General features: G+C 38.5%; 1 protein-coding gene across 3 annotated transcripts in view; it reads left to right on the top strand.

The window, feature by feature from the left end:
• The window catches only part of LOC117949114 (cGMP-inhibited 3',5'-cyclic phosphodiesterase A-like), a 63,680-nt gene extending 39,601 nt beyond the window's left edge, over positions 1–24,079 (top strand). For 2 of the 3 annotated variants that reach the window (XM_034879134.1, XM_034879136.1), the window contains 12 exons: positions 4,759–5,019; positions 7,396–7,553; positions 15,274–15,347; positions 16,102–16,253; positions 16,349–16,486; positions 16,807–16,918; positions 17,146–17,259; positions 17,875–18,074; positions 18,206–18,409; positions 19,544–19,705; positions 23,065–23,317; positions 23,607–24,079. In XM_034879134.1, the coding sequence (XP_034735025.1) occupies positions 4,759–5,019; positions 7,396–7,553; positions 15,274–15,347; positions 16,102–16,253; positions 16,349–16,486; positions 16,807–16,918; positions 17,146–17,259; positions 17,875–18,074; positions 18,206–18,409; positions 19,544–19,705; positions 23,065–23,317; positions 23,607–23,923 (2,145 nt within the window). In that variant the 3' untranslated portion in view covers positions 23,924–24,079. The remainder of the gene's footprint in view (positions 1–4,758; positions 5,020–7,395; positions 7,554–15,273; positions 15,348–16,101; positions 16,254–16,348; positions 16,487–16,806; positions 16,919–17,145; positions 17,260–17,874; positions 18,075–18,205; positions 18,410–19,543; positions 19,706–23,064; positions 23,318–23,606) is intronic. The other variant, XM_034879135.1, reaches the window with a different exon arrangement.
• Positions 24,080–27,489: the final 3,410 nt, after the last annotated feature.

The raw sequence follows: 27,489 nt of genomic DNA on the forward strand, positions 1-27,489 counted from the left end.
CACTGGCATTAGTTCAAACGGAACTTTCCCACCTTTTTAAATCAGTGTGCCTCCTGCCAGTTAAATGCAAAAGAGTGGCCGGCAACAAAAATACCAAATGGCTGCGACGAAAGAATTCACATGCTCCAAAAAAAATGCTTCTTGAAAATAGAATGCATTTATCTTTAATTGACACAACTGTAAAGGTGCCCTTGAGCAATGTGTTTAACTTCTATGAAATTGTAATCTTTTTTCAGTTTTCCTTCCCTAAGAGCACCGTCCTACAGACTAAAGTGCAGCATATTTGGTTTTGTGACTGCTTCATTAAATCAAAAGTTCAAAATTTTTTGAATGATGCTTACAAGGATTTCTTTCGGAGAGTTAAATGTGGTAGGAGATCAGTGCCACTCTTATGTCTTTAAGGTAAAAAAGAAACTAGAGATGGTTATTTAAGCGTTTGTCTCTAGGCTTGCTGCCTACAGCTAGCCTAGCTTTGTCTAAAGGTACAGAGTAAACAAACAAGATATGTTAATTAGTGAGCTTTAGAGGTTCTATTAAGTAGTTGTTGCCTTTGGAAAGAGCCAGGCTATCTGTTACCCACTGTTTCCAGTCTTTGTGCTAAACTAATCGGCTGCTGGTGGTGGGTTCATATTTACTTCAGAGACACTGGAGTGGTATTAATCCTCTGCAAGAAAGCAAATATGTGTCATTCCCAAAATGTCAAACTATACCTTTAACACCTTCTAAGTGTCGCTTGATCAGGACAGTAGGTCATAGTTGTTCAGTAAAAACTACTATGACATACTCTGACTGTCCGTTAAACCTTTTCACAGTCCAAAAGGCAAACATGAAATCAAATCTCACCGTTATCACCAAAACACCAAAAGCCAGTGTACATTGCTGGTGAGCATCTCATCCAATGGGCCACTGTATTTGTCTGGCCAGTCAGTTTTTCACTCTCCCAACGTGCAGGCCTGCTTGAGTTCATGATCACACATGTGTGTATATTTCCTTTAAAAAAGAAGATGGATTCATCTCACTTGAGAACAGAGGAATGATGAATAATTTTTAAACCAAGAAAGTTGCTGTTTCGATGATCAAAGAGACATTTTAATGTATGAATGTGGTGTAGGTCAGAAGTTAAAAAGAGCGTACATGCTTTATTCAGAAAAATAAGTCATTAAAGACATACAGTACAGGCTCACTGGAAGATTAAAATATATTGATTTCAACAACAGTGGTTAATGTGATTTACAAACATTGAAGATGTGTCCAAGGAAAGAACATCTACTGTGGTGTTTTCAGAAAACATGACAATAAATTTGAAAAGCTTCATCACAACATCTGTCCAAAAGCTTTTTTCTATGATACTCACAGTGCTTTTTTCCCAGACAGGGGTCACTGTGTGGGGCTCGTATGTGAGCTGTCCTCTGTGGCTGACAAATTTAACTGATCATTTAACCTGACAGGAAATGCTTATGATACCTTTTTGATGTTATATATTACAGTAACAATCTGATCTTTACAGACTGTCCATTAATGACTCTTACATTTTAAGTAAATACAAATTGTTGGAAGATTAGGAACATCAGGACATACTTTTAAGGGATACATAAAAGCTTGGGCCAGGGATTTCCAGGACTTGACATTCTTTATATTTCCATGCAGTCAACTTTGTTTAATAGCTCAAAGCTATTACTCCTCATCTCACAAACATTCTGTAGGGAGGTTCAGAGGCAGGAATTTCAAAGGTAGATATATTTTAAAAGAACATTCTTTCTAGTGCAACAATTTGTTGGCTTGTCTTTGTAACCAAGCAGACATTGCCATTTTTTCAGGTCAATAAGAATAGTACAAATTCAGTGGAAGCAAGATCCCCACTGTGTCCCCAAATGTTAAATGCTACCCATGCACCTGGAGCCTTTCACCACACTTTATTTTTCATGTCATGTTTTGGGCATTAAGTGGCTTGCTCCTAGTACAAAATCAAACCCAATACATTCATCATTCCCTCCCCTTTAATGGTTCCTCAGGTCCAATTTTGTTGGAAGTTTAGCCAAGTGGCTCATCCTGTGTTCCTCTGTGTTGCATGCTCAGGATGGGTTGCAGGATGATGCCCTTTGTATGACCATGTCACTGTATATTTAAATGTCATTCTTAGCTTTATGTTGATTATGTTTTCACTTGACTTTTGTATTGGCTGTGATGTGAGAACTAGGGACTAGGGAAGTTTGTAGAAGTTTCAAATGAGTTGTGTGTGTGCACGCATACATGTTTGGAGATGCTGAGACCAGAGAGATCCAGCAGCTATATTCTTCTTAAACCCCCTCTTTAGCAAATTCTTAAATCTAAGATGTAATTGATCTGAGATACGGGTGTTTACATCTTGTCCCCATACCATGCATTAGAACAGAGTATAGGAAAGAGGAGAGGAAGGAGAGGATGTAGAGGAGAGGAGGGTTGAGGGGAGTACAATATTTGTCTGTCTAGAAACGTCCCATCAGCCATCCCAAAGGATGTCCCCTTGTCTTTAAAATAGATTAACTTGGTCCCAGTGCTGACAATGTGTCAGATTTATCAGTAAATGTGTAATCATCACGTGTGGAGAAATGCCCTTACACACACTGAACACACAGCTTTTTTCCTTTTGCAGACCAATAGGAAAATTGCAAATACAGTGACTTATCTGATATGACTAGGAAAATAAAATATGAAACCTTCACTTCTCCCATAAGTGGAGACAAATGAAAGGTGTTCACACATATGTTGTTTGGGTCAACCACTTGTCACTTAGCCAGTGTAAACACAATAAATCTGGGTGCCTGACAGCATGATATCAAAGTGAATGGGACATTGGGGGAGAAAAATCTGATAACATTCTTTGGGGAAAAAGGGAAAGGGATTTTCTTTTTTAGTTTATTAGATACAATTGTTGGCAGCCAAGACTGACCTGTGTTTAGTTGTGGTTGTTCAACTGCTCTAGGCATAGCAATTAATAGTGGCTTGTGAACTTTTCACTTTACCCTTCAAAAACAAGGCTGGCTCACGCTACTCTGGTGCCTTCAAAGCAGTGGGACAGACAAGGCAGAAACAGACGATGGCTGTTGGCCGTCTGAGGGGTCAGGAGTGAGGAAGTCAAAGGTCAGGTTCTAGCTGACACATTGCTAATGAGTACATTCATTAAGCATCAAGTATTGCACAGCCGTGTTAATCATGTTATGACCTGATGTTGTTGTTCAGATGTCTAAAAGGCTGCAAGTATGTTCCGGTAAGTATGGTCCTTCTCACAATTTTGCTTTCTCTGAGTTAAAAGGAGCCATATAAGGTACAGAATAAAGCCTTTGATGTGTGAGTGGATGTAAGTGTGCTCAGGCGTGTGATACCACAATTATTATACAATTTACAAAGCTTTGCAGGATTTCTGTCCAACACTGTGATTGAATATGTTTTTGATCATAGTGGTTCAACTACAATTGTCTATTGTTTTCTTACTTTAATATTGTTTTGCTGGGGTATTGTTTATGTTTTAGTTAGTTTTTTCCATGAGTGCACTTTTGAAACATCATATGGCTGTGTGCCCTGTCATTGACCTTATTTAATAATTTAATAGGCCTCCATTCTGTAAACATGGGACAAAGCTTCTGACGAATGTGAATGCTTGCCACTGGACCTCATTATTTTTGAATGCAGACTGTGATAGTTTTCAAATCAGTCTTTGTTAAAAGCATTCTCATGAACTGGTTTGTTTGATGTTGTAAGTACACGGATGATGTACAAAATCTAGGAAACCTCCTACTGGTCACGTGACTTTGACTACAGAGCTCCGTGCCACAGAGTGGCAGCTGCTTGCTGTTTAAGTCGCTACAGAGCTTTGTGCCGCCGGCTACTGTGCTCTGCATTGTGCTACGTCAGGTCAGCGGTAGTTGGTGGTTCAGTTACACCAGAATAGGTGACTGTGCGCTGGGTACAAATCCCCACAAGCTGCTTGTTATTTGGGGGGAAATTAAGTGAGCGTTTTGCAGCGACAAAAGTTAAGTTTAGGCACCAAAACGTGTTTTGTATTAAAACACTCCCAAGGAACACGCATTTCCCCGGTGAAAGTATTTTTTTCCCCCCAGGAAGCGAACTGTGAACCCTTGCTTTTAAAGGAGAATTCCGGTCAATTTTAACATGTAGCTTTGTTGTTTGGAAATTTGGAGTGCTGTCATTAGAGAGACAAATGAAAACAATCGGTGCTGCCTGCACAGTGTTATCCTCCTGCTAGCGTTAGCAAACAACAGGCTTAAACAGGGCAAGTTTTAAACGCCCTTCCGTACATTGCCGTAGCAGTCAATGTGGTGCACACAGGAAAGAAAACGTTTAAATCAAACAATACAGCAATGTAATACCCCATTACCAATTAAAATTATTTAGTAAGAAAAAAGTTTGTTTATTATTACCCAATGTGATTATACTCATATCAAAGGAAAAAGTATTTATTCTGCGGGCAGAATGTCCTGCATTAATATATTATTTTATAAAACGAGTAACTTAAATCATGCAACCTGATTGCTTCATAATATAAGAACTACATATCCCGGCTATGACATCTATTTTCTTTACACAATAAATATCAGTACTATGATCCATTGTTCATAAAAAAGTATTGGAACTTTACAGGTACCTTAGAATTGTACTTAACATTATTATTTGAGCAAATACACTTTGTCGGTTTCCATCACAACTACAACAGCAATGATGTTTATTTTCCACTTTCTCTGTGTCTCTGTCACTCTGCAGTCATCAGGCACCACTGTCATGGTGGACATAGCAGTGATGGGAGAAGCCCACGGACTAATCACAGACCTGCTGGCTGACCCCTCACTGCCCCCTAACACCTGCACCTCACTGCGGGCCGTCAGCAACCTGCTAACCACCCAGCTCACCTTCCAGCCGCTGCACAGACCACGCCCTACTCCCCTGCTCTACCCCAGCGATGCCTACACCTTCTCCGACTCAGAGGAGGGACCTGAGAAAGGAGAGAAGACGTCCATCCATAAGGTACTGTAAGCGCATACACAAAGTATCCTGATTTACACTTTTCTGGTAAGATGTGCAATACTAGGAAGTCAAGATGGAAGTGAGGATATTTCTCCCAATATCAAAAGTTAGAACTGCTAATCAAAAGTAGTCATACCATTTTTTTTGTGGAAACGGTTAAAATAATCCTTAGATGGAAATTCAATCCACTTTATTAGGTCCAAATGATTCATACACCACACAGCGTTCCACACACATGTTAATCGGAAGATTTGCTGATTGTTTTTATTATTATTACTCTCCTGTGTAGCACTTTGAGATTCCTTGGAATGAAAGGTGCGTTATAAATAAAATATATTATTATTATTATTATTATTATTATTAATCTTTTAGTCCATGTTTTAGCTAATGAGTGCTTCCTGCTCTCAGAGCTTTTAGCATCAAATGAAGGAGTGTATTTTCTTAGAGTTGAGTGAAGAAAAATAGAACACGTCTACTGCTCCGAGCACTGTTCTCCCTTTCATAGCCACAGCTGTGTCAACATGACAGATCTGCAGAGCCAGACAGTGTATGTGTGTGTGTGTGTATGTGTGTGTGTGTGTGTGTGTGTGGTAGAGACAACATGAAGGTGAAAGCATCTCCTAAAACCCCCCCACCCACCCACCACAATTATGGATCCAGTTATTAATCTGAGGAAGATACCTGTCGTGGCTGTCTTGGAAGCTGGTGTGTGGTCGATGGCTGCCATGACGTCAAGCCAATTTTTTTTTTTTTTTTACATTGTCTGAACTTTGTAAAGTAGTCAAGAAAAATACGGCTGTTGAGGGGCAAGTGAGGCTGCACTCATTAAGACTCTGCTTCCCAGAGATAACGTGGCCGGTTCTTTCTGCCAGGGAGGTTAATAGCAGGAGGAGTGAAGGTAGTTAGTGCGGGACTGGAAAGCCCTGCACTTTTTTCCTCAACAGTTTAAAGTCCATCATGGTGCATACTGATGCCTTTCAAGCATTTTTCCAAAGGCCATTTTCTGCCCAACAGGGGGCTCGATCTCTGTGCTGTAAATTAGCCACTACATTAGAAGCACATAGCCTACTGTACAAAAATCAAAAAACATGAATGACAAATCACACAACTGATTATAAAAAGTTACCCCGATCTCACTTTTTTCACCTACACAGTTATAGTGATAAATCCCGTTATAAAATTAAAATAACAGTGACAGCAGCAGGGATGAACTGTATTTTTACTTTTCTTTTGTTGTGAGGATGTGCCTGGTTTTTTGCCATGCTGCTGCCAAGGTTGATGTGTGTGTTTTTCTGTTGTGTACATTTCTGCTTTTGATGCGTGTCTGCAGGAATTTCATTAGAATCAAAGTATGGTGCGGCAAAAACATTCCATAGCATCATTACTCCACTTTTTAAAATCCAGAGTTAAACGAATCATGTAATGCAATTGTAGTATACACTATACAAAACACATTAGTAATACCTTCTTCTAATCCTAGCACCATCATACAAAGCATATTTGGGGAGCAGATCCAGGGAGCATGTCTGTGGATGTGCGTATTTGTTATTTTGTGTGCATAAATGTGTCAGTGTGTGTACATATAGTACGCTCTGATTGTGTATGAGTCTTTTGTAGGTGTGTGTGTGTTTGCACTCAATGTATGATGCCTTGCTGTGAATGGGCTCATTCAGGATTCTGAAGCAATCTTTACTAGGTCACCCTGCAGAAGACTGAGATAGAGAGAGCCTGCCATGTTTAACGCTGCTGTCCCAAGCTGCTGCATGGCACTGAACAGATGGAGGCATCAAAAGGGCACAGATCACTGGGAATAACAGAGAAAAGAAAGAAAAGAAATAAAGAAAGATTAAAAAGAAGGCAGACAAAGGAAGAAACTGAGAGAACGAGACAAAAGAGACTTACAGAGAGAATGAGAAGCAGAGAGGCTGTATCTGTGCAATGTAATACTGACGTATCTAATAATGTACCATGTCCGGCATCATTGGCCCAGCTGCCTGTCAATAGTCTATAGTCAGTGATAACTGTGTTGAATCTCTTTGGATGCAATGATGGAAAAATGAATGTGCTTCGAATCCTGAGAAAGATAGTCCAGGTTATATCAGCTGCTTAATTTTTTTCATCCTGTTCACAGTCAGGAAAAAAATTGTCTTGTCTAGATGATCATTTTGACAGTAGACAAAGTGCATAAGCATTAACCTTATCTCACAGGCTTTTAGAGCCAACACAATTTCAGCCATGTTTTTTTTATTCCTGTGGTTAGGTATGGGTGAGGATTTAATCGATTATAAAAACAAGTAATAAGAAAGGTTTCCAAATATTGTTAAATGTGTGTATGTATGTGTGTGTGTGTGTGTGTGTATTTTCCTGTGTGTGCAGCGTCTGAGGCGGAGTCTCCACCCCGGTCTTTTGAGGAGGATCTCTTCCACGTGGACCACCACCACCTCCGCCACAGGCCTGCCCAGCATCGAGCCCGGGCCCGTCAGAAGGGACCGCAGCGCCAGCATCAAGCCCTACCATGAAGCACTCACCTGCAGGTACCTAACTCCTAGCAAGAGCTACAGCTGAATTACCTTGGTTTTCTCAGCATACACCTCTCCTATCCTTAGAAATGAAAGATTTAAGAAAGATTTGGCAAACATAGACCTGTTTTTTTTTTTACATTATTCATTAATCAAGAGCCCTAGAATTATGTAGTTTGATACTAATTAGGTCCTACTGTGCGACATTGTACTATAGGTATACACAACTATGGTACAAATGCTTTAAGGAGGACTTCTAAAATGGCTACCACAGTATGACAAATGTCTCTTAAGGTTTAGAGGTTTATTACCAGCAGTGTGGCTGTAGTTGCACCAAAGACAGCGTGAGTGCACAGTAATGGCGCAGCAGTTCGGAAGAGGATGAGTGTGCTAAGGGAGCCAGAATGGAATATGCCCCACAGGAAAACACATTAACCTGAATAACTAAGACACACATCAACTCTCCACACAGTAGTGCTGAAGATAGCATGAGAAAGAGGCTACAAAGAAACAGCATGGTTCAGAAGGAAATCAGTATGCGTGTGATAATCATTTCATTCCTCAATTTTCTTTTATGTATTTTTGGGGTAAATATGTTGTGTGATAGAGAAGGTTGCAGGATATGTATGAGTGTTTGTGTGCATCAATGGGTCTTTGTGTGTTAAATACTGTAGTTGTGTGCTCAGACTGGACTAGTACACATGCAGTGAATCAGTTGAAATGCCAAGACATGACAGTCCCATATTGTTGAAAACACAACAAAAACTGTTTGTTTCTGCTGTTTTTTTATTTCACTAGTAAGTCACATTGATGCAGTAAATCTAGAATAAACACAGGTTCTTGATTTATTATAGTAAGTATGATTACTAAGTGAAATTTCAGCATCATTTACTTTGATAAGCGCAAAGATTGCATTCCTTACAATTACTTTGTAATTACTGTGATGTTGTGTTTGGATTATCTCAGAACGGAGCATGTTTTTTTTAATGAATTTCAATGATGAAAATAAAGGAGATTCAGTATTCAGATTGCGAGTACTTAAATGAGTTATCGTGCGTACAATGTTTTTATGATGTGGATGCATAAGCAGTAGTTGACAGCACATGCTCCCTGTCTTTAAATTATTAACTATGTCTGCACAAGAAAGGGTCTATTCATGCTTTATCTACCTTATTCAGTTTATCCCTTGTCGAGTTTGTGTCACAATCATGAAAGTCCTCTGATGGAGATTCTTTGCAAATACGGAAGCTTCTCTGCATCTCTGTGCTGCCACGCAGCATCATGGGTGCACGTTGGGTTTTCCCTTTCCTTATTTTAGGCTATACATGAAGATTTATTTTATTTTATTTATTTTTATTATAAAAAAGTGCAACCTGTCAATAAAGAATCTAATGAGCATAGTTTTCAGGAACTTGACATGTAAATCAGGTTGCTCACGTACTTACTGGAACAGTTGCACAACAACTAACTCACTGCTGTAAAATATGGCATGACTCTGGAACTGCATGGCTTATTTCCCACCTCAGATTAATTTAGATGATAACTTTGTGTGTAAAAGTTTGGCTGAATTTAGATTTTCAAAGAATTTGAAATGTTTTTTGTTAGGAAATTAGAAGAAAAGTCCAATCCCAGGTTGTCAACTTGTTCGATGGGTGTAATAAGGGATTATATATCTATATATATAGATATATAATACAGACCAAACAGGTTGTTGCCAGCCTATCTTTATTTTTGTAGTGTTTTTTGTTGTGAGGAGATTTGTTTCATGGAGCTATCAACTGATAATAGCTGCACTGTTCCTGTAAACACATGTGGCTCCTGTCTTCCAAGCTAATTATTTACACCGAGCTGTCTGGAGCAACATGCTAACTAGCCAGCCAGACAAAGCCTACAGCTCATGATGAATAGACACCTACAACATATGCTCAGTTTATGGCCATTATATGATACTCATGTAGTGTTAGATTAAAATATTAGGTGCAATAATATTTCCATTTTTATCTCTCTGTCACATACAGAAGTTCTTTCTAGGTGTTTCTTAAAGGGCAGATCAGTGTTCCGCTGTTATTTATTGAGACCTATTAAGTGACACAAAAACTGCATAATGTAATCATCTTTAGTATTGTTAACTTAAATAATGTGTATGAAACATGAATTGACCATTCTGCAATAATGTGACCAATAACTACCAGCAATGCGTTTTAATAAACAAAATACTTCTACCATGAGAACACCATGAGGCCAAAAGTAAAGAAATGGTTTTAGCAGAGGAGTTCTAGGTTTCCCTGTAGAGCCCTAATCTTAGACAAATAATATACAGTGCTTTCCTCAAAAAAACAATGTATAGACTAATACAAAATGATCACTCTCAATCATCACTATAACCTGCTAGAAGTGTGTGGTGCGGGAGAGACCTTGCCTTCTGCTTGGATTTTCTCTTTTCTTCCTACATTGGTGAGAGTGGGACATTTCTGGGTGCCAACAAATGGCCTTTGGGTGCCACGTGGGTGTGTAACCCCCATTCAATAATAGCGTGCAGGTTGTGCAGCCCATTCTCATTCCCAACCGCTGGTATGCCCATCGCATCTCATATTGACACACAAGTCTAACTGACACAGACACAGGAACAGACAGGATGAAGCTTTACATTCACTCATAATCCAACAATGCCTGTTTTTGCGTATCATCTGGGCTGACAGATTACTGTGTGCCTGTGTTCATGTATTCTGCTGTAGGGGGTGATTTACACAGCACAGTTTGCACATATCAGTATGTGCATTAAGTACATTCTTTTCTGACCACTAGGAAAGCACATTACTTGTGGATTCCTGTGAAACCACTCACATGTCAGAGTTAAGAGGATTTATCAGCACTCCACACTTTCCAGACGTTATTCTTTGAAGGGTAGAAATACTTATGAAAGAGCTCTTTGTGAGGTGTGACCTGTGACATCCTCATACTAATACAAACACAAACTCATACTACTGATATTGTTTAAGGTGTGTTAAGACTTAAAGAAAGACTACCCACCTAACCACCTGTAGGACAATTTCTATGGTAGAATTGTTATTATTATTTGATTATATAGATTAGATTTGATATAAGATTTCATCACAGGGTTGCAAACTTCTTTGGAGCTTTGGTCGGGGAGGAGTCTTCAATACAAATGATGTATCTGTGGACAACATACTGTCACATTGCGTATCTGCTAGTTGAAAAAAACATAAACAATCAATACATAACACATTTGTAAATATTTACACAACAGAAATGAAGAAAGTAAGTACAAAAAACACAAATTGAATCGAACCCAAATAAAAAATTAAAATAAATAAAACAAAACATTACCGCACTAAAACAAACAAAAAAAACAAAACTGCTCTTATTTTTGTTTTGTCACTTGAGTCTTCATAAGAACAGAGTGGGCTGTGTCATTCAGGGACTTGTTTGGGTCTGTTTGCACAATGACAGTGTGACACTTGAACAAGTTGTGTAAATGTAAGCACACTGAGCAGCTTCTGTACACAAAACCCTGTCGCCTGGTCATAAAGCTCAGCCCAGCCCAGCAGCAGGCCCCAGCTATGGCCACTTATGGCGGTGTGAGTATAAACAAACACCTGGGCCTCTCCCCAGTCACCAGAACCTCACAATTAACACACACACACACACACACGCATACACACACACACACACACACACACACACACACACACACACACACACACACACACACACACACACACACACACACACACACACACACACACACACACACACACACACACACACACTCAGACACATGGTCACAGCTGCTTCTTCTGGCAGAGGTTATACAGACACAATTGGAGAGTACAGAGAGTCTCTGGGTGTAGTTTACTGCAGATGAGAGGGCTCTTTTCGGAGTAACACTTAATTTAAATTTTGTTTCAGCCATCTGGCTTTTATTCTGAGGTTTACAATGAAAAAGAAAACAGTTTAAGGTTTCATTGTTAAGGTAAAATACATGTAAACAGGACCCATGCCTAATGACAACTGCTTGCTGTATTTTGGGGTATAACCTGTGATAGTTTCTAAGCAAATGGCAACCTGCCAACACAGCATCACTCAAGTGGGCTTTAACACAACAATCACATTTTGGGGTGTGTTTTTGTCAAATATGTACTGTAACCTGTGTGTATTATCCATTTTGAGAGCTATCCAAGACACAGTAGCATAATAATTTATTTACAGATCAAACACCAATAACCATTCCTTATATGCAATGAGTCCTATCAGAAAAGTGAAAGGCAGAAATGGTTGGGGAAGAGGGAAGGAGAGAAAGAACACATTGAGGGGAGAAAATGAACACATGGCTTCAATTGCTCTCTCTTTGCTCCATCATCAAATCTGTAGAATCTTAATTAGCACATTAGGCTCCTTTTTTTCTCCCTCCTTTTTCCATCATGTCAGCTTTCAGTGACGTACATTGTTCAGAAGAAACAACATCAACTTCAAAGCTACAATATCACCTTTTTTATCACACAGACCCGGCAAAAAGGGGGCGACTGAATGCCTTCCATTTCCCTCAGCCCCGGCCACTGTGCTGTTATCTTCTTCACGTCATCTGGCTTGAGAGTAGGTAGATTACTGGAAGCAGAAATAATGGCTGCTGTGTTTATCGTGGCTTGGACACAGTCCTTTTGGGCTCTAAACCAAAGGTAATCTGTCAACCTGCTGTGAGTAGTTAAGTATAAAAACTGGGAGTGGAGAGCATAGCGGGCAGAGGCCAGTCAGTGCTCATTGCATAGCTCAAAACTATTAAGATAAGCAACATGGAAGGGGAAGGTTTTTCTAAAAAAAAAACAGACATTGTTGCAATTTATACAGTATTTCCTATTGCAGGATAATTAACTTGATGGTTTATTCTGGAGAATGCCAAGGTGCTTTGGTATGAGAATAGGAGTCATTTTCACTTACTTACTTACATTTTCATTTACTTCTTGGACTCCCCAATTGACTGTTGACCATTCACTTTGGCTGTACTTAAATTATGTTTAAAGCAAGAAACCAGTTTTGACCCTTCACCTTTGTATGATTAATATAACATAATTCTCTAAATAAAAGCACATGTTTCAAAAAAGTTCATTATGTTTAAAACATTTATTTTACTAAACGAAGTATCTAAGTACCAATGATTATACAGAACTTATAGCGCTGAAGAGATGAGTTGATTAATTGACAGAGAATTCATCCACAAATATTTTAATAATCTATTTATTATTATTATTATATAGTAAAATATATTATTTATGTCATTATTTAAAAGCAAAATTACCAACATTTTACAGTTTGTTGTTTATCAATTAGCGGCATTTGCTGTTTTTTTGTTGTCTTCTATGAGGGAGAGGTAAGATGTTTGTCTCGGTTTAGCGCAAAAAACAAGCATTTTGAAAAAAACGCGAGAGAGTGAATGAAGAGAAGGAGCGCTTTGAATCAGAGGAATAAAACACTGTTTTTGAATTGTTTTCACGGCGGTTAGGATTGTTTCGGATTGTTTATGTTCTAAAGCACAAATAAACACACCTCAGCGGGGAAATGCAGCATTGTTGGATAATGAATGTGTGAATGCAGAGCTTCATCCTGTTTGTTTCTCTGTGTCTGTGTCAGTTCAACTTGTGAACAAATAAACATCCCAAACGCACAAAAGTAAGAAGAAAAGAGAAAATCCAGGCAGAGCTCAAGGTCTCTGTGAGAACAGACAACACCACTAGTGGATCATAAGTGTGTGAGAGAGAAAGAGGGAAGGATACATTTTGTATTAGTTTATACATGTACCTTTAAGGTTGGAGAAACATTTTTTTTTTCTTCTCTGACAGTCTGACTCTGACAAATACTAGACAAGATGTGTTGCATGCTATTTTCCTAACCTTAACCAAAGTGTTTTGGTTGCCTATAACCAACCTGACCACAGGACTAAACAAACATATTTGCAGGCTGTAGTTGCAGTATTCCCAAAGGTATCCGGCAAAACTAATTTTTAGTATCAACACCATTTCTCTGAGACAGGGTTGAAACAAAAACATACAGGAGAGTATATTTTGTCTCCGTACAGTAGGTATGTCTCACTGGGACAGTTGAATTAATGTAACTACAATGCTAACTACTGTAACTACTCTTAGGAAGCTTTTTGTGATAAAAGCAGAGTCACTTGATACATGACTGACAGTTTCCTCCAGTGAAAATGGTCAGCCTTCTTATTTACATTCAGAGCTGAAGGCTCAATGTCAGTAGCTAAGGCTATTTTGCTGCATTAGCAGAATAGGAAGATTGTCTGCCAGTTCTTCAGCTTTCATTAAAAGTAAACCTTTTAAGCCAAGTGCTGCTGCCTGCCCAGACCCCCCTGACAATAATGTACTAACTGTTCACCCGCCAAAATATCAAACTATTTTATATTCCACACCTGCTAGGCATTACACACAGTGGTCCAACCTGGCCATGCAAACACAACAGAACTCCGTTTGTTGGGGCCTCAGGACCATTAGGCAGGGTGGGCACAGCTCAAAAGTGTTCAAGAAACAATTTATCAGAAGAAGATAGACACACTACAGGGCTTTGTGCTCCCTGTGACACGATGTTCTAACGGCAGGCATTTCCTGCCCTGAGAAGGCAGGTTTTACAACATTTAGGGAGAGGTATTTTAATTGGAACCACCTATAGCCTGACAGTGGCCTCAATGGAGAAACATGGAAAAGCTGTTGAGAGCAGCTCGGGAGGCTCCCCATGGTGTCACACAGCTAACTAACCAGCACAGGCCAGCTCAAGGCTCTTTCCATACAAGATAATATTTGCTATTTGATAAATAAACCAGTCAGTAAATGTGGATATTTCCATCTGTCTCTCAGATTGTGGCTTGCAGTAACCCGTTCCAGTGGCTGATCCTGATTTGTCGTTAAGCTCAAAAAGGGTGGGCTCAATTTCGAATGAGTCATTTATAACAGTGCCAGTGCCAGCAACTGTTTCAAATTAGTTTTGTTGTTTATTCTCATTGCATTGTGCAAATGTGTGCATCCATTAAATTCATTAATGAGTATTTTTCTTGAAGCATCTGTACGGCTGTTTCATGTTAGGACAGCACAGTAGGAATCCCATTATAATTTTTTTCTTGACAACTTCTGTTTGACATCAAAGAGAGATGAAGTGAATGGCATTATTCCCAATTCTTTGGCACAGCTACAGACAGAAAAGACTTGCACATCTTGCTTTCTACAAACAAACACACACGTAGTATTTTGAATTTGTCCCCAGTGATTCTTTATATGAACATTTTCTGTTGTATTTTTTTTAACAGTGTTCTGCCAAACAAAATCAACTACGTAGAATTCTGATAAACACCTTTTTTTCTTACAAGAGTAATTAAAATGTAATCTTTTCCAACAAAAACTACAAAACAGATTCTGGAATTTGATTAGCAAATGCTTTGATACATATTTAAATGTCTTAAATGCCTAATAACCCTAATGTTTTTTGACATTTCAAAGTCTTTCAGTAATTAGTCTCTAGCATAAAGGCATGTTCTTTAAGAAATCATTGAAATTGATAGATTTTGAAAAAACATATGCAGTAGTTGAAGATGCAACAGCACCTTCCGCAAAAATCACAACATCACAACACGGAATGTCACACGCTGTGGAGTTAAATTCAACATTTCTCTTTAATGCACTTTATCTCTAACCTATTAAACCCCTTTTGTCTACAGCTGTGGGAGACCATACATCAGACTGGGCCATGGGGAGGGTTCTATAGATAAGGGAGACAGAATACCACGGTCAGGTATGCTCTCAGTCTTCTTTCTTGTTATCATTACCAGTACCTCCAAAAAGCATGGGATGAGTGCATGAAGAGGGCATATCTACTTTATCATGTTTATTTATAGGTTATGATATAAAAGCCTAATAAAGTATGTACATTAGATATTCAAAACTATTTTTTTCCCAAAAGTGCCATGGTGTACAGCTGCATAAAAACCTGAACAAACAAATTACTTTTGTAGCCATGTTACCAAAAAAATACAAACACACATTTCCAATGTCTTGTGTCAGTATCATTTCATTTTTTCTTTGGTTCTCCATACAAAACAACTACTTTAGATAATAAATCAAAGTCAAATCAATATAATTTCAACCTAATAATCATTTTCAGCTTAAGCTTACATTTTTAAATTCTCAGTCACTTATAGTTAGGTTAAGAAATATAATCACTGGTTTGCACCAGTATTCAACAACCAATCCGGAATCTACTGTTGAAAAAGCAGTTTTTCTGATGGTACAAACTGAGACAACTGTATAATGCGCTGTCGCAGCTACTATAAGATATGTTTTGAGGAAGTGTGTGGGAATCACTAACATGAACCACGGTTAATGAACAAGAGTGCTCACCCTCTCTGGGACTTTGACATTGGAGAGAATTGGCTGTACTGTATTAATTTGCAGAGAAATAAATTCAACACCCCAAAAACCTGACTAGATTAGTTTATAAGTTCCTTTTAGGCTTCAATGTGAAATCTCTTTGTTTTTACTTTTACCAGCAGAGGACCAAGTGTTAGTGTTGTCGGACTATGAGGGCACACACAAAGTCAACCACAGTGACAGCAGTGATGTAGCACACACAGAGGAGGACACAGAGGAAGGAAAAAACCCAGCCCAGAATGTCATCCTCCACCCACTAATACCTCCTGAGGTAAAGCGAGGCAGAATTACTGCTCATACAATAAACAAACCTACATACGTTATTAACATTGTATTTGCTTTACTACTTTTCATTATGTGTCACAGGACAAACCAATGCTGGCTCCAGAGCCGTTAATAATGGAGGACTTAGAGCCTTTAATGAGTCAGCTAAATAATTGGAACTTCCCCATCTTCAGTTTGATGGAAAAGACCAATGGGAAATGTGGACGGATCCTCAGTCAGGTGAGCACATCTGGGAGCACTAATATTTAATCTCAAAGGTCAGCCAAAGTGTCAACAAAACTGTATCATTTGCACAATTATACTATGATTTGGACAACATTTTAGCAATAACATGTTTTAAAGTAAAAAATACTTAGTAACATCATGTTGTTTTGCTGTCATAAATGAATAGGCTGACATGTAATTGCATCGTTTTATCTAAACAATTTTAAGTTATTAATTAGGATTTCCATGACAGTACTGCTTTGACATGTAAAGTGTTGATTATCCAAGCCTGGGGATGTTCACAGAGCAGACTCAATTAGATTTTTGTCTTTCAGGTTTCCTACAGGCTCTTTGAAGACACTGGCCTGTTTGCAACCTTCAAGATTCCTGTACATGAATTCATGAACTACTTCCATGCCCTTGAGAATGGTTATAGAGACATACCATGTAAGCTTGAACACCTAGCTCCTTCTCATGTTTAAATTTTTGCTTCAGTTTTCTCATAACCTTGTCTGCAGCTGTGACAATGAAACCAGCCACTAGAGGGTAGTATCACACCGTCACATATAACTGCATCTAGTCTTTACGTTGTTTCCAGTAACACAAGCAGTCTAACATTGCACCCTGGTGGAGAAGATTACACACTGAGCAGACTTGTTTCTTTCCTGACCCAGATCACAACAGGGTCCACGCCACAGATGTGCTGCACGCAGTCTGGTACCTCACCACACAGGCTGTGCCTGGTCTGCCCAGCCTTTTTACTGACCACAGCTCTGCCAGTGACTCAGGTGTGTCCATAAATGCAGACATTTGCATGTCCTGGTGGGGTTGCTAGTGTGTATGTGACGCTATTAGTCCATAAAAGATGGATGATGGAAGTTGTCACATAAGATCACATGAGCTCGCAACACCTTTTTGTTCACTTTTTCTAACTTTTGCTAAGCCATTTATTACCATAAAGACTGTCTATATACAAGCCAGGATTTTTTGTTTAGATATTTTCATCTGCCTGCAGCTTTACTGTGAGCAATCTTTAAATGTCGGAGCATCAAACCTGCAGGAGTGTGTGTTCTTATCCTACTCACAGTTTGTCTTATCTTACACAGGATTTTGGCACTTGCATTTACGTACCAAACAGTATTTGAAGTCTAAAACAGCATGAAATTGCAGGCAGATTAGAGTTTCCTCTCACCCATATTTCCATAACCTCATTTGTATGCCTTACCAGGGCCATCCCTTTGATCCACATATAAGTGGATTATAATGTTCAAGTGTGTGTTTCTGCATGTGTGTGCTCTAGAAGAGTGTGTGTATTAAGGCATGTGCACTTGAAATTATATCATGTGTAAATTCTGCTACCCTGCTCTTCACCATGCTCACTTTGTCTGTTCCCCTGTGGCTAGACTCTGACAGTGGAATAACACACAGTCATATGGGCTTCCTGGTTTCAAAGACCTACACTGTGTCAGAAGATGGTTACGGCTGCCTGTCAGGCCTCATACCTGCTCTGGAGCTCATGGCCCTTTATGTGGCTGCCGCAATGCATGATTACGACCACCCCGGCAGGACCAATGCTTTCCTCGTGGCCACCAGCGCCCCACAGGTACTCGTGCATGAATCTTCTACAGCACCCAGTCTCTCTTCTTTTAGTACTGCATTTGCAGGATTGCTGAATTTATATATAGGCATTTCAGTACTTGATTATGTAAATGTGAAGTGCTTGTGTGTTTGCAGGCCGTGCTCTACAATGATCGATCCGTTCTCGAAAACCACCACGCTGCCTCAGCCTGGAACCTCTTCATGTCGCGGCCAGAGTACAACTTCCTCATCAACCTGGATCATGGGGAGTTCAAGCGTTTCCGTTTCTTGGTTATTGAGGCCATATTGGCAACTGATCTGAAGAAGCACTTTGACTTCCTGGCCGAGTTCAATGCCAAGGTAGTTCTATAAACATAAATGTTTTACATCAACTATTGAAAAGATGTACATTTTAGATCTGAAGAGTGTATGGATATGGTGATTAAATCAGTTGATAATGTAAATTTGACAATATCATGAGCTTAAATCTCTCAAGTTGTTTGTTGAACATTAATTTAAGTATTCTGTTTTTCAGAAACTTGATTGGCTGAATAATGAGTTGTTCCATTTAAAACTTTAAATGCAAGCAGCATTCTTTAGTTTTATGAGTCAATTCTGTTTGCGTCATACATTCAAACCTCAGCTATTTTAATACTGAAAAACAGCTTCATTAATTGATTGAATATCCACTGGTTTTTGAAGAACAGTCTGTTTGTGCAGAACATTGCAGCACTTGCAGTATGTACAGCTCATATCAACGACACAAAGCACCCTGCAGCTTCTTAAGAACTTGTTTAAGCAGAATGTTGGCTTTAGATTTGAGGTTCTTGTGTTTTTCCCATTGTGAATATGAGTACAGTTGTGGTGCTTAATGGCCAGGGACTGTCAACTAGCATTGAGCTCTCTGGCTTGGCAGTGAAAGTAAAAGCAATGTCTCTCACTGTAGTGCGCCCTGCTCTGCTCTTCCTGGAAGCAAATTAGCTTTCTCTGAAGTACCCATCAAGTTTTGCACTTGATCTTTAAAGCTTCCTGAATTATTAGGTGGGAATGATAGGACTCTGGGAGTCAGTGGTGCTACTTTTAAGATCTGAAGTTGATTAAGCATCACTAGAAATAAAAAAAACTAACTGATTCAAACAGTGTACAATGGTAGAATATATCGTACACAAAATGTATGTGATCATAATATATTTAAAGCATAGCAATTAAAACCTCTACATTTTTAAATTAAGCACGTTTTACCAGGGAAAGGTCTGCTCACGTCGTACAAGAGGTAAAAGCCACAATTAAAACGCCTTAAGTTCTCGTTGCTTTTGTCGACAGTGCAATCCAGTGTTGCTGTCTTCTCCCTGATTAATTAACCCTCTAGACAGTCATATGAATAACACAATCTTTGAACAACAGATCTATGGTAATACATTTACATAATATCTAAATATCATGCGCATATTTGAACATGTTAAAAGTCAGCCTGTCTGTTTGTTGGTCCCTTAGGTGGGTGATGATCCATCCACAGGCATTGATTGGTCTAACGAGAATGACAGGTTGCTGGTCTGTCAGATGTGCATTAAACTGGCTGACATCAATGGGCCTTTGAAGTGCAAGGATCTGCATCTGCAGTGGACAGAGGGCATTGTCAACGAGTTCTATGAACAGGTGTGTGAACCCAGTGTGATCAGAATTTGTTTTTATTTGCTAAACTAATGATCAATGTTCTGTCATGTTTACATGCAGGTGGAACACACCAACACAAACGCATGTGCAGTATGACACACTATCCAATAGAATACTTCTATAATAAACCGTTGTGAGGGTTCAGTTGAGGAGAATGTTTCAATGTCATTTTATTTTTTAAGGACATGATTTTCTCATTTTGATTTTAGTTTATTCTTCATATAACACATATGTTGTTATGTCCTTCAGTTATCCTTATCCCACCCTCCTCATTTTAGCAAGAAGAATGTAATCCTTTAAAAACCTATCCTCTGGCCAATGACCTATGACCTATTTTATTCTGATATAGTTTAGGTTCAGTAAACAAGTAAACATTTTAGAACAAATGTAAAAACATTTTACAGCTTTAAATGGAACACAATATCAAGGCCTGACAGCTGCAGTGTAGACATGCCGTGACCTGTGCTACCACAGACAGTCAATATGGTTGTGCAAATAATTGATATTTAATTGTGATTACGATTTCTGCTCCTAATGATCCCAAATAAGTAATCAAGATTTTTTTTTATTTTGCGCATGATGTATGGCAAGTCAACTCTTACTTTGTCCTCTGTTCTGAATGAAGAGGAAAAAAAGCTCAAACGGGAAAAGTATTTGAGGGAAATTTCACAGTTCAAGGTGTTTTCCCTGTTGATTTGTTTAACTTAGTTTTTTTGTTGTCTTTTTTTAACATATAAAATGTCAATGAGTAATCGTGTAAAATAATCGGGATTTCCATATTGCCTAAAATTATTGTGACTATGATTCTTTCCTTAATCACGCAGCTCTGACAGACAGACAGTAGATGTTTTGAAGCTGGAAATAGTCCCCAATAAAGACTTAATTCATTCTTGTTTAATTTAAATTTGTTGTTTGTGGTCAGTGTTTTTTTATTTTAAGAAATTATTTAGCTTTTTATTTAGCTTTATATTAGCTTGTGATTTAAATTTTTTTCTCTCCATATTAACAACCCATGGGCTCAATGTTAGGAGCATTGTTTGTTTTGATCTTTTCATGGCATTGGTTCTGCAAAAATATAGAGTAGATAAATTGTATATTCCCAAACTTATCCTTTCAGCACCACAACTGCACGTCTTATCTTAAACCTAACATGCCTATCCTAAACATAACCTTTACATTAATGCAATTCGAACCTTTATCTTAGAGTTAGTGAGAACCAGCCAGAGCGTACACACACACACAGACACCCACACACACCCACACACACACACACACACACACACACACACACACACACACACACACACACACACACAGGTGGTGAATATTTAATCTTCTTAAATTTCTAACAGTGTTTTCTCTCGAAATAAAAGAGTTGCAGAACAGAATGACCCCTAGCAACATGCTGTGTGTTTCAGAATAATTCATTCTATTTTGTCTCAGAAGCCATAGAAGCAAGTACAGAAACTAAAAACCAGTTCATCCTTTCTCTATTTGTTCCTCCACGTAGACTTTGGAGTTCAAGCTTGATTGATTTAGCTCCCTCTAATTAATTTTTCATTCAGTCTTTCTGACATACTGAGATAGTAATGGCAGTGCAGAACTGTTATTGGAGGAGCTCATGCATCTGTTCATTTATGTATTCTATTTTTAAATTTTAAATTGACATGGTATGTATACAAGCCAAGGGAACATTAGTGACAGTAAAGGTAGCTGGTAGTTATTTTCTGTAAGAATGGGCTATGATTCACATGTATGCTTTATATGTTTGGCCTTAATGCCAGTTTAATGTGTTTTATTTGTAATCGTCCTTCTTTTCAATACATACTCTGTGGTCCCTACTACAGAGTAAAGTCTTGGTTAAAGATGGTCCCCATAAAAGTAGACTTTCTGGCAGAACAGTTGGATTGCATTATATTTTACAGGTATACCTAATAAAGTGGCCACTGAGTGTACAGTGCTGCCCCCAACAAACAGAATCTAGTTATGCCTTCAGCCTTATGCCACCCTCAGTGACCTTTGTTACTGCATGTCCCCTTGGCGCTGGCTGCTAATCTCTGCTAATTGCATCTAGATCACCCCTATGCACCCTGCTACTTAAGATAGGTGACACAACCAGCTTGTTACAAGCCACTTTGAGGTCCTGGGGGGAAATGAGAAATGCTCTTTAATGACAATAGTTTTAGGGCTGCTAGATGTGGTGATAAAGGCAGGGTGCCCAGGCACAGTCTGTCTCAGGCAGCCTTGTGATTCCAACAACCTTAAAAAAAAAAGCCAAGCCATACAACTCCTCCTCTACACTGAACACGTTCAGGCATGTATGCAAAGCATACACCATCATACACAAACACTTTGTCATTGTGCAAAAGCAAACATGTCGAGAGAGCCTTGAGGATAAGATTTGTTTTCCATTCTGACAGGCTTTCTGAAATTGAGCATGATGTGTGAACTAGGATCTGGGTGTCTTGAAACTGTATTGCAATAACAGATGAATCTCTGGACATACAGAGGCTTACACTTAATATTTATTGCAAGTCCTACTGGCAAATATGAACAGTCTTGTATTTATTTAGAAAGCTACATTAGAATACACCTGGCAGGGTATTTATTATAGTGTTTCTTAAACATATCTCAAAGACATTTGGGAAAACTAACCTTTAAAATGGATTTTCTCTGCACATCTGTTTAGGATGTAGCCATGGTGACAGCTGGATCACAGAGCTTTTTCTCCACTTGTTTTATGTCTGCTCACCTCCGACACCTCAAGAATCATGCAGATCCATCAAAGATCCCATCTTTTGATTATGCTTATTGTGCTTTACATTAGTTGCTTGCTGCTCTGCAGCAACAAAGGCATACATAAAGTGTATGCGATGACACTTAGGATTACCAAGGCTGTTGATTAATGCCGTTTATAGAGAGGTCATATACAGAACACATGCTGCTGCCCCACAGCCTTCCATAGCCATACATTCTATATTCCTATATTGTTTGGACCTTTGTGTAAAATACTTTCATGGATGCCTTGGAGACATTTTTATTCCCAGCTTTAAGCTTCCCTCTTTTGTTCCCTCTGTTACACCATATGTTTTGAGTTCTGACAGTGTCTCAAATAGTTTTTTTTGATTTCATCTATTTCATGCAGTCGGCACAGACCTCTACATTCTTACACCATTAAGACTCAAACCTGTCCATAATTGTGGAACAAATTACGTATGGCTTGATGGACGTAGGCTTGACATCAATTCGACGTCTGTTCTTTTGGAATCTCATGTGCGTTGAAATTTGAATTATGCAATGTCTTGGCATTTATGCACTAATGTGGCTCATGCTTAATGTAGGGTGATGAGGAGTCCAGTCAGGGCCTTCCCATCAGCCCCTTCATGGACCGAGCGGCACCACAGTTGGCCAAACTCCAGGAATCGTTCATTACACACATCGTGGGACCACTGTGCAACTCCTACGACTCCGCCAACCTCATGCCTGGACGTTGGGTGGAACCCAACCTAGACGCAGAAGAGCCAGAGATCACGGAGAATGAGGATGATGAGGATACGGCAGAGGAGGACACGTCAACCAGCTCAGAAGCATCACGTAAGCACTATGGTCTAAAACAAATCTATAAACCTGAAGTAGTGCAATCATAAACTGGAGTTGATCAGAAACATGTAGCCTAGAAGGCCTGCTTTTGGATGAAATTGTTTGTTATTGTCATTCATTCTCTGATTATAGATTTTATTATACAATATACTGTACAAAAGTCATACAAAATAGTGGTTTCTCCTCTGAACGATGGGAAATAAATTAGTTCAGCAGATGTATATAGCAGCTGTAGTGCGTATTTACAATTTGTACAACATAATCAAGTTTTTCTTTTCTCCAGAGATAAGAACTTCCAAGAAGAGAAGGAAAGTCTTCTGCCAGATCACCCACCACCTGCTGGAGAACCACGAGATGTGGAAGAAAGTGATAGCAGAAGAGGAAGCCCAGAAACATGGCCAAGTAGCAGAATCTGTCCATTTAAACAATGTAGCTGAGCCAATTCTGGCAATTCATGAGGAGGAAGAGGAGCAAGGCAGCCGAGAGGAGCTAGTTGAAGGAGAGGATCCAGAGGAGGGAGAGGAGGAACCAGAGTGGCCTGTGTCTCCGCAGGAAAACTCCAATCCTCCAGAAGAACTAGTGGAGGGGGACTCACACTGAAAAAGCCCATGGGAAATATGGCATCAGTCAGGGCAAGGACATGAAGTAGTATATCTTGTTTTCGTATCCTATCAACTGACTCCTGTCTTCTGCCAGCACATCACTTAGACACAACACTGTAGATGTTTGGGAAATGTGTGCCTATACAGAAAAAAACAAGGTGGAAAATTTGAGTTTTACAAATTTTATCTGAATATCTCGTTTCACCAAACATTTAAAGGAGCTTTCCATATTGCAATACAGGATTATTTGTGTACTTTGGGATACAGACTCTTTTGCTACTGTCAAGAGAAGAGGAAGACTGCTTGCACAGACCTCAACCCAATGTGGTAACACATGACTGCAGAAATTTGCTGCCAATTTATACTTATTATTTTCCGAATGCAATTATATATAGATCACAGTTACTTGTACTTGTGTTTAAATTTTAGCAAGAGTTTTTGAGGTCTCACATGGGCCATAATTTTTAGACTAATATATTCATTTATATATATATATATATATATATATATATATATATATATATATATATATATATATATATATATATATATATATATATATATATATATATATATATATATATATATGTATGTATTATAAAGGGAGTCAGTCAAATGAGGAACATTGGCATATCTTTTATTCCTTTCAACTTCTGCCAAAATGAATCACTCACCCATAGGCTTTAGCATAGGAAATAACTATAAAAAAAAAGTTTAACATTTGTCACCATATTAAGTACTTTATACCTTTAGGTGTAGCCATATTACTTTAAAGAAGGAGACTCAAGGCTAGATACACTCTGTATTTTGTGTGTGTGTGCGTGTGTGTCTGCATGTTTAAATCAGTGTGCTTTATTGCACAGTTCTTCTGCAGAGGACATAGATAGTTTCAGCAGATTTCATTTTTTATTTGCCATCTCTCGCCAAGGTAAATATAGTGGTCAATACAGGGTTCACTGTCACAAATGTTGCAGCACTGACAAAGCAGCAGGGGGTTGTTGGAAATGAATCTGTGCTGAATACAAGACCAAAAAGGGAATACCAGAACAGTGAGCATACACTAACACAACCAAAATGATAAGTAGTGTTAGTGTAAGAACAACAAAACATGTACCCCCGACCTTCATACACATACAGAACCAGGAAGCATAATCTATTCAACAGAAAATTATTAAAATGTATAATCCTACAATGTTCTATAAAAAAAGTCTATTGGTAGACTAATACACTTTTATTTGTCTTTTCTATCGATTTTTGACTTTCTGACTATGTATTTGGACTCAGTGTGCTGTATTATTATTACTCACGGGTCCTCATTGTGTAAAAACTTGCAAATGATGCTGACCTTTAACCCTCAGGAACCTCAACTGTTTAAATTCAAAGTAAACACCTATATCACCTGTGAGGACAGTAAGTTACAAATATGTAGAGCTAGTAAGCTAGTTTATAATGTGTTCATAAAAGGCTTAGAACAAGTCTGAAGCTTAAGTCACAACCCCCTCTTTTCTGCGTTGACTATTATACTGTAACATCTTTGCAGATAAATACAGTGAATCTGCAGTCAGGACTTCAAAGTGCATCAGTTGGAGGGAGTTCCGCAAGTGGAAGTGCAATTTGATAATTCTTTGAGAGCCAAAACAATAATCTCTGAGGCTAAATACTGTAGCAGTTTTTACTCCAGTAAAAAAGATCATTTTTTTATGTAAAGGATATGCATTGCAGTAAAGGTTAGTTTTTCAGTAACGGCCGAGATTACTGTGATGGCAGCATGTGGTATTTAACCAGTTTTACTCTTTGAAACATCACATTTTTGTGTGAGTGTGAGTAAAACGGACATTTAAAAAGAAAATGGCAATCATTGTTAGTTGCTATGGTAATGTACAGTATGTTACAGTCATGTATGTATAGAGAGACATATGTTTTCTTAATGGCTTAACAATAGAAATATAAAGCCATTAAATCAGAAATTCTCAATTCCTCTCTCACAGCAAAGCAACGGACATAGCGCCCTAAAGACGCCTCATCATGCTTCGCACTACTCCACTACTTATTTGTTGCAAATCCTCACCTCAGTTAGTCTGCGACTTTCCAAAAAATCTAAATTAGATTAGGTATAGAACACCATGCCCTTGTATCATTGCAGATCCTCTGATACTCTATTACCACACAATGTTCCTGGCTGTGGTAAATGGCACGCTACATCCTGTAATGGCCTGTTAACTGCTGCCCTGACTCTGCTACAGTGTGGAGGGGGGACTCAGGAACTGCAGTTGAGGCCACGCAAGTTGAAGATAATTAGTTGAACCACTGATTAGACAGAGAATCATGTATATCAGACCAAATTTGTTAGCAACTACCGAATCAGATTTTTTTTCTGGCCTCTAATGATGGTTGCCTCGATCTTTGTATCCTATATACAAAATGCCTGCTGTTTTCTGTATGTTGTCTGCAATTCATACCTAATGAGCTATATACTCATCATTACGGACACAATGAATACATTTTATTCAGCTTTTAAAAACCTGATGACATATTACCAATGTTATGCCAAGCTATTCAATACAACACAGACAGCTTAACCAAAGTGGTCCAGATTTAGAAAAAAAACCATCTACCATTCATGTGTGTAACTTCCACTACTAGTTTTATTTCAAGCCTCCAGGTTGTACAATTATATAATTACCTATTATTAACTCAAACTCTCCAATGCTCCTGCTTTGTCAATGTATAAATACAGTATGCAGTGTGCGTGAGAGAGCAAGATATAGTGTTTTTGTGTCTGTGTCTATTTACATTATTTCATTGACCTCTCTAATGTGACACTGTCTTGTATTTAGAGACTGTATTACTCACAAGTACTGTAGAGGTGGTGAAATAATGAAGGGTAAAGTGATGCAGTAAACTGTGTTTCAATTCTTCTCAGATACTCAGATAAAATTGTTATTCGCAGAAGGTCCTATAGCATATTTCTCCATGAGCTTCCTCTTTGATCTGTCAAGTGCTTTGCCTGCAAATCAGAGATCCTCACCTGCAACAGTAGTAGAGTATTCATTAGACAACGTATCTCATCTTTAAAGGTGATGGGATTCTGTCTGCTGTGTTATTTTGTTGATGAATCTTTTGTTTTATTTTTGAGTGGACTATGTATGCATTTTGCTCCAGTCACCTCAGTCTTAAGACATTACTTGCGTTTGAGCTGATACCGTATATCAGCTTTGATAGTGTAATTTTATTTCTTAATTGGTTTTATTTGATTGACACACTTATTCACACATGTAGCATACGTAACTCTCAGAACCAAACAAGCTTTACAATTATGTAAAAAAAAAATGAGATGAGTATTTTTATATAGTTGACACATGATTAAACAATTGCTTTCTCACTAGTACCTTGCACTTACCACATGTACTAATACATACACAAGGAAGAAATTGTCCAAATACACAGTATTTGTGAAAGTAAAACCATCGATTTTCTTGCAGGTTGATGCTCCATTTTGTACAATATACATATATGCTGTACAGTAAAGAAATTTTAAAACTACAAAAACTCTTTTAGATATAC

The sequence above is a fragment of the Etheostoma cragini genome, chromosome 8 (genome assembly GCF_013103735.1).
Source record: "Etheostoma cragini isolate CJK2018 chromosome 8, CSU_Ecrag_1.0, whole genome shotgun sequence".
Taxonomy (NCBI): domain Eukaryota; kingdom Metazoa; phylum Chordata; class Actinopteri; order Perciformes; family Percidae; genus Etheostoma; species Etheostoma cragini.